At 56.7% G+C, this 7,471-nt stretch overlaps 1 protein-coding gene across 5 annotated transcripts in view; it reads right to left on the reverse strand.

Annotated features, from left to right (window-relative positions):
• Positions 1-6,047, reverse strand: part of ZNF512B (zinc finger protein 512B) — a 30,149-nt gene extending 24,102 nt beyond the window's left edge. For 3 of the 5 annotated variants that reach the window (XM_059862319.1, XM_059862320.1, XM_059862316.1), the window contains exons 1-3: positions 5,894-6,044; positions 1,677-1,799; positions 599-678 (exon numbers count right to left, since the gene is read on the reverse strand). In XM_059862319.1, coding sequence (XP_059718302.1) covers positions 599-678; positions 1,677-1,797 — 201 coding nt within the window. In that variant the 5' untranslated portion in view covers positions 1,798-1,799; positions 5,894-6,044. Of the gene's footprint in view, positions 1-598; positions 679-1,676; positions 1,800-5,667; positions 5,755-5,893 lie in introns of those variants that run through there. The other 2 variants (XM_059862317.1, XM_059862321.1) reach the window with 2 other exon arrangements.
• Positions 6,048-7,471: the final 1,424 nt, after the last annotated feature.

The raw sequence follows: 7,471 nt of genomic DNA on the forward strand, positions 1-7,471 counted from the left end.
AGTGAGAGCTGCTGGGACAGATGCTGCAGGCTCCATAGGCTAATGATTTCTGCTGAGGCTTTACCTTGCTGTGCTTCCCAGAGCACACACACACTCCCTACCAGGCTGGGGAATAAATCAGGCCCGAAGTCACCTGGCTGATTTAATCACCCCACATTTCATCTAGTCCATAAATCACCCCATGCCCCTGCTCTCACGACAAACTGCTCCATGTGTTGTCCATGCTACCAGGCAGGAATTAAACTGCACAACTCTGCAGGGAATAAATCACCCTCTTGCCACTGCTGCTGGCTCATTAGCCAAGCCTGACACGGCTGTGACAGGATCCAGTCATCTGGACATGGCCCTCGGAAAGCAAGGCTGGAAAGGGGTACAGTTCCTTAACCAGGGTTTTGGAAAATAATGGATGCCTGCATGTAAGGGTTGAGGGACCGAGATCTTGCTCAGCCCAAGACAAGGCTGCTCTGAAGATTAAATCACAGGGAAGGAAGGTTGAAGGTTTAACAGTGCAATAGGGCTGGCTAGAGTGTACAGTGCAAGGCACATCAGACAGAGTGAAGCAGGGAGGGCTCAGGGACTGGAGCGTTTGGGGTCTTACAGGGATGTCTTTCAGCGCCTGGTTCTCAGCCTTAGGTCTTCCTTTCTTCCTGCCTTCAGTTTTGTCACTGGTTGCATTTCCTGCAAACAGACACAGCACAATCACCAGCCGTGCCAGAGGAGCCACTGTCCCAGTAATTCTGCTGCCCAGCCCCAGCTTCCTGCTGCCTGCCTTGTGCCCTCAGCTCTAGGCTGGCCATTCTCTGTCCTAGCAAGGATGGAGATGCCCGTCTGGAAGGCAATGGCAGCTCCCCTCCAAATGAGGTGCTGATAAGACGTGACACAGAGAAAAACAGTCTCCTGAACGCAGTTGTGTTCATATTGTGGACAGCTGGAGTTCATTCCCTTTAGCAATAAGTTATCCTCCTCTGTTTGCAATTATGGCTTTAATCCCTTCAAGGTAACAGTGGCATCTGGGAAACATTTAGGGCACACGCATTTCCCCACAAAGCCACTGATTTTGGAAGCCCCGTCTGAGCTACATCGCTGGGGTCCAACCCTCTCCAGGGGTGCAGGCACCGCTCGGCATCCAGAGCTGCCCTTACCAAGGTAAAGGCAGTGGTATCCTCTCTCATAGAGGGGATCTGCCCAGCATAAACAGACAGGAGGAAAAATCTCCTTGGGCTTGGAGATTCCCGGATAGAGAAATCAGCCATCCATCAGCGTGACAGCCCTTAGTGTGAGGGTCCCCTGGGGCTTGTACGCTAGCAAGCCTCCATCCCGGGGGCCGCGACACAGGAGGCAGCAGATGGCCTGAACTCATTTAAGCCTTTCCATCCTTTGATGTAACACTTAGCTACCAACACGATAAATGGGCGGCGAGACACCCATCTCGTTAAGCCAGACACAAGCCTCTCCAAAGGGAGAGACCATCTCCATCCCTCCCCTCCCGCTCCCAGCAACCAGCTCTCAGAGCTGGGGCTTTTTGGCCAGCACAGCCCTCGCTGGTGAGCTGAAGTGAGGAGCAGACACATCGAGACCCAGGCCACCTGTTTTGGCAGCCACACCTCAACTCCTGCCTCAGAGCTCATCCTCTCTGCCCCATCCACCTCCACTGAAAGGACAAATCAGCTCCTTACCCAGCTTGGGCAGCTCTGCCGGTGGGTTTATTCTGGTCTCCGTCCTGCTTTCTTTGCTGGCAGTGGGTTTGTTAGAGCCTGCAGTCTTCCTTCCACCTTTACAGGTATAGGAATCCGCCATCTCTGAAAAAAGCAGGGGAGGCGTTAAAATTCACTCCTCGGAGCTGGGAACAACACATGGTGAAAGCAAGGAGAGCTGCTGGGGAGGGAGGGAAATGAGAAAACCATCACGCAGCCTCAAGATTCCCACAAAGAGAAGAAACGGGACGTGCTTCCGAGTATTTGTTCTACAGCTGAGGAACGCCACAGACATGGCTGGAAAGCTGCTTTCATTACAGCCTGGCTTCCCCTTCACATACAATGGCAAAGACTTTATTAAAAATTATGGGCTGACTTTGCCCAGAGAAGTAGTGAATAAATGGCTTTTCCTCTTCGTTTATTTCTCCGCTTTCATTTAAGACACCAAAAGCAAAAAAAAAAAAAGTGAGTTTTAATGAACAGATGTAATGATAAATTTCCAATTTTCCTTATTAATGGGAAACTGTTATAAACTGAGAATTGTTAATGTTATCTGAATTTTCTGTATTAATAATTCAATTTGGCTTCTCTAAAAATAATGAACGTCAGGAATTATCGCACAAGGCCCTCTCTCACTCCTGATGGAAGTGGGCAGTAGGACACCCCTCCATTCAGCAGTGCCAAGAGGAAGCCCACGGCATGACTGGCTCTGCCTCAGCTTCAAGCTCCTTCTCTCTCTCCTGACAGCACAAGCAAAGGCACATCTGAGGATGGGGGCTGCTCTGGGAGATGCAATATATGGATTTGGGGAAAGGAAGTCCTCCATGCCTCCACAGTGAGAACATCAGGCCTTGGGAAGAGATTCCTTGGACCACCATGACCTTGAGACTTTAGCTGGGATGGGATGCTGATGTTCACCCATGCGTTTTTTAAAACATGGATTTGACTCATCACCTGCAATTCCTCCCACATGTTTAGCATCATTCAACTTGAAGGAGCTGATTCCCAAGAGCATCCACACTCATCCTGTCTGTCCTCATGCCCAGAGGATGGAGGAGCATCTCCTGTGTGGCCAGATTGCCAGCCGTGCCACCAACATGTGGGACATGAGGGTCCAGCAGTTCTTTCTGAGGTGTCCCCAGGGACTTTCCATGTAGGATCAGGGACTTTCCATGTGGGATGCAGCCCACAGGCTCCAAGAGCTGGCAAAATCTTCCAGCATGTACTCAGCTGGTGACACATATGTGGTTGTTTGCATGGGCACAAAGGTTAATCGGATCAAGTGACAAATTCCAGCTTGGCAACTGGTTCTGTGGCATTTGGTGCTGAACATGGGCATCGCTGATTCAACTAATTTGGGCTCTTTTGGTGGGAGAGCTGGGTAGGAGTTTGTAGCCTGCCTGACAGCAGCTCCTTTCTGGAGCAGGCACAGAGAGGGGTCCCTGTGGTTCCCTCCCAAATCGCTGCTCCACTCCCACCAGTGTGGGCACTGCTACTGGCCCCAGTCTCCAGGGCCAAAAGTGCCAGTCCCCTTCCTTCCCATGCTGCGTCCTGGCACCTCTGAGCAATCCTCACTCAAGCTGCTCAAAGGAAAAAGGAGAAAAAACAGACTCACGAAAAACCAGTGAAGTGAAAGCTGACGACAAGATTTCTGTGCTTACAGTGGGGTGAAAATCGAGGGGAAACCCACACAACTGACACCTCTATCCAGCCAGGGCTAGTGCCAACTCACCATGGGGGATGGAGCACAGAACCTCCTTGCCTGCCTCGCTGGCCAGCTCGAGGTGACTCTCAAAGAGTGACAGTCAGGACAGACCCTGTTGACATCTCTGGTGCTCTCCTCCTGCGCCTCATGACCCTGCACACCACTGAGCATCCCCCCAACTCTCCCTTCCCAAAACATCCAAAGTGTCCAGCTCAGCTCTGCTCCAGCAGCTGAACACCTCTCATCCCCCGAACACATCTGTCCCCTCAAAGGAATCCTCTCTACCCAGCTTAAGAGGTTCTGAATCTTCTGTTTTTCCACACCAAATACTCCTTTGCATTTTTCCCATTATTTTTTAACCAAAAGAAAAATAAAAATCTCATAAACCTGTCAGCAAGAGCCAAAATCTGCTCCCTGGCCACTGAAACAATCCTGGGGATCACAGAGGAATGGTCCAGGAGACACAGAACAAAAACCAGACCATTTTGGGGTTTTTTGGTAACGTTCACACTTCTCACTCATTTTTGACTAACACACATTGAAAATAGGCAACAGCCTGTGCTCTTCCACACCTTCCTTAAGGTTTTGTTGAAAACTCTTTTGCAACTGGTAATAGGAAGAAAAGGTATCCACAGGTTCTGGTCATGAGCCCGGAGTTGGATGTGATGTGGGAAGGCTGGGCCAAGTAGCATCTTATGAGGTCTCCAGCTCTTTCTAGATAACTTTTTAGAACTTTGTGGCAACATTTTTGAAACATCTCACTCCAGCTCCAGGGAAAAAAAAGCTCCTGTGAATGCAGGCACCAAAATGTGATGAGTGAGGGCCAAGCCGGTATTGCTGGGAGCAAGAGTAAGGAGGAAACCCATGGCTGTGGGAAGGGGGAAGTGACATTTGGGAACGAAAGGCACTGTTCCCAAGCCACTGGCAGCCCTGTGCAGCTGGAAATTTGGCATAGAATGGGAAAGGGGAAATAATTCCATGCAGAAATGCCTGTTCATTTATTCGGATCAAGCCTGAAGGAGCATGTGCATAGCCAGGGATGGCTGCGAACCTCTCACAACATCCTTACGGTTACCAGGGGAAAGTCACCTGCAGACCATGACCCCAAGTTCTCCTGCTGGGATTCCCACCTCAGTCCCATCCCTACAGATGGACTTTGCTGCACAACAACTGCCTGGTCACCTGTCAATCTGCTCCACCTATCATCAAGAATCTACCAACAGCTCCAGAAGTACGAAACACCAAAAGCAAAGGGAGCTGCCTGTACCAGGACAAGCTGTGTGCCAGCAGAGGTGCAATGAGACCAGCACAGATGATGGATGCCAAAGGGCACTGCCACCCCTGTCACCGTCGGAGGAGCTGCGCTCCCTCCCGTGAACTCCTGGCAGAACCGGAGATGCTGGGAAAAACTTGCAGGGAATAAAGACAAGGCAGTGGAGGGAGAGGCTTCCTCTCGAAGAATCGCCCTTGCTGGAGGTTTCCCCAGGAGGGAAGCACGTGGCGGGTGAAGCCCTGTGAGCTGCTGCCTCCCTGAGCGCGGCTGGCAGCCGGGCAGCCCGGAGGGACACGGCGCATCCCGCCGCTATCACCCAAACCGAGTGACACCCATCGAGGCTCTCCAGAAGGGAGAACCTCACCCGAGGCACGCACACACCGCTCCTGCCGCACATGGCTCTGGCCAGGCGCAGACGAGGCTTTGGAGGGTGTAAAGTTTCTGTTCGAGGCGTGTTATCCCGTCCCTCCCCTCTCCGTCCCCGGGCACTGACATGAAGGGAAAAGAGCCCGCACATGCCAGGCAGACAACGAGTCCGCACCGAGCCGCGGGGACTGGGGTGCCCCCTGTCCCGGGGGTCAGTGGGTGCGGGGAGCTCTGCCCGCTGCCGCTGTCACCTCCCGGGCGCGGGGAGCTCTGCCCTGCCCGCTCCCGCTGTCACCTCCCGGGCAGAGGGACCTCTGTCCTGTCACCTCCCGGCCCGGCCGTGCCACCCGCGTCCCCTCGCTGCCCCTCCCCGCTGTCACCCCGCGGGCAGCGCCTCCCGGGCCTGTCACCCCGCGGGCCCGCGCCCCATCCCCGGGAGGCGGCCGGGGCTTCCCTGCGGGCCGGGCCCGGTAGGGAGGGGACGGAGGGCCCGGCCCGGCCCGGCCGCGCTCCGGGAGGGGAAGAGCGAGCGGCAAAATGGCGACGCGGCGGCGGGCGGAGCGGAGCGGAGCGGGGCGCGGGGGTCCCCGCCGCGGGGCCGGGCGGGCCGGGGGCCGCTCGGTGCTTACCTCGGCGGGCCGGGCCGCGGTGCGGGGCGCGCAGGGCCGGCACCCCCCGGCCGGCCAGGCGGTGCCGCCCGCCGCCCCCGGGCCGCCGTGCGGGGCTCCCGGCGCGCCCACACCCGCGGCGGCGCCGCGCTCCGCTGCCGCGCTCCCGCCCGCCCCTCGCCGCTGCCGCCGCCGCCGCGGCTCATGCGCGCTCCCCGCCCCGCCCGGCCCGCCCCGCGCTCCTCACCGCCGCCACCGGGCCGCTCCGGCCTCGCCTGGTTCCGGGACCGGCACCGGGATCGGCACCGGGAGGACGGGTGGGGGCGCCGCCCCGGGAGGGCAGGACGGGGCAGCGCCCCCCGGACCGGGCTGACCTGGGCAGGTGCGGCCGGAGCCCGGTGCGGGCAGGGCTGCGCTGCGCTGCCTCCGCGGGATGCGGGCAGGGTGCCGAGCTGCCCTTCGCACCTCCGGTCTGTTTGGCCTCCGTCACACCCGCCGGGGTGCGGGCAGCGTGTCCTGCCCGCCGTCCTGCCCTCCAGGGTGCAGGCGCTGAGTGTCTTGCCTGCCATCTTCCCCACCAGCGTGCCCCCACTGCGGTCCTGCCCTCCAGGTCGTAGGCAGGACGCCTTTCCCCTTACCCTATTCTCTAGGATGCAGACAGGATGACTTGCTTGTCATTCTGCCCGGCAAGGTGCCCTGCCCGTTATCCTTTCCTCCAGGGTGTCCTGCCTATCATCCTACCTTCCAAGGTGTTGGCAGTGTCCTGTATGTCACTGTTCTCTCCAGGGTGTCCTGTTCATCCTGCCTGCAAAGGTGCAGGTAGGACGCCCTCCCCATCCACCAACACATCTAAACCCAGGGTGCTCCAGGTCCCCTTGTAAAGCCACCCCAACCCCTGGGAATGATGCTGGGTGTGAACCTGTTGCAATGTCCATAGGGCACTTTCCCAGCTCCCAGGCTTGGGATGTCACCCCTACAGAGCCGCTGGCACCTGGGGAGGGGCTGCAGGACACAGCTAGCCTTGGTTACCGGCTGCAGGAATGCATAGCCACACCAGGATCCAGCAGTAGCCCAGAAATTGGGGAAAACCACATTAATTTTGCCACTTGAGAGCAAAAAACCCAGAGCAACCATCGCTGTCAGGGCCACCCTGCCTGCCATTACCAGTGCGTGATCCTGCGGGGCCATCGGGAACTGGGAGGCCCCGTGGCACAGTAGTGCGAAAAAAAAAGCCCAACCCAAGCCGGGACTTTCCCCGCGGTTTTCCCCTCTTTGTCTCCATTGCGGGGAAAAGAGCTTAATTAACGTCTGCAGAGAGCAGGGAAAGCTCGGTGTAATTGCTAGGTATGATTATCGGTGGAGCGGAGGGTGCTCAGCAGGGTGGGAGGGACAGGCACAACCCACCTTCTTTGTATAAAATGAGGCATATCAGAGGCAGGCTCTCTTCCCAGGCAGGGAGCTGCCTCCCGGGAGAGCTCGGGGTGGCTGTCGGACAGCTCCATGTGCTCGCTGAGACCAGGCAGCACCTTCGAGGTCCCCTCCTCGCTGTAAACAGCACCCATCGCTCAGCCTGGCAGCTGTTCCACGTGTACAAAGGTGCCACCATGTCCATTTTCTGAACCCACAAAGGACAGTTTTGCATCTCCAGGAAGGGGATGAGGGTGAGGGGAGAGAGTGGAGTTTGGCCAAGCTGGGTTAGACAGGGGCAGGGAGACTGGGCAGCTACAGGCTGGGTGAGGAACAAACCCCTGAAATTATGCAATATAAAGGCACCCAGTGTTGTTATTTTCAGGCTCTACTGAGCAGAGGGGGGCAAGGGATGGAC

This window comes from Haemorhous mexicanus, chromosome 18, assembly GCF_027477595.1.
Source record: "Haemorhous mexicanus isolate bHaeMex1 chromosome 18, bHaeMex1.pri, whole genome shotgun sequence".
Lineage (NCBI taxonomy): Eukaryota > Metazoa > Chordata > Aves > Passeriformes > Fringillidae > Haemorhous > Haemorhous mexicanus.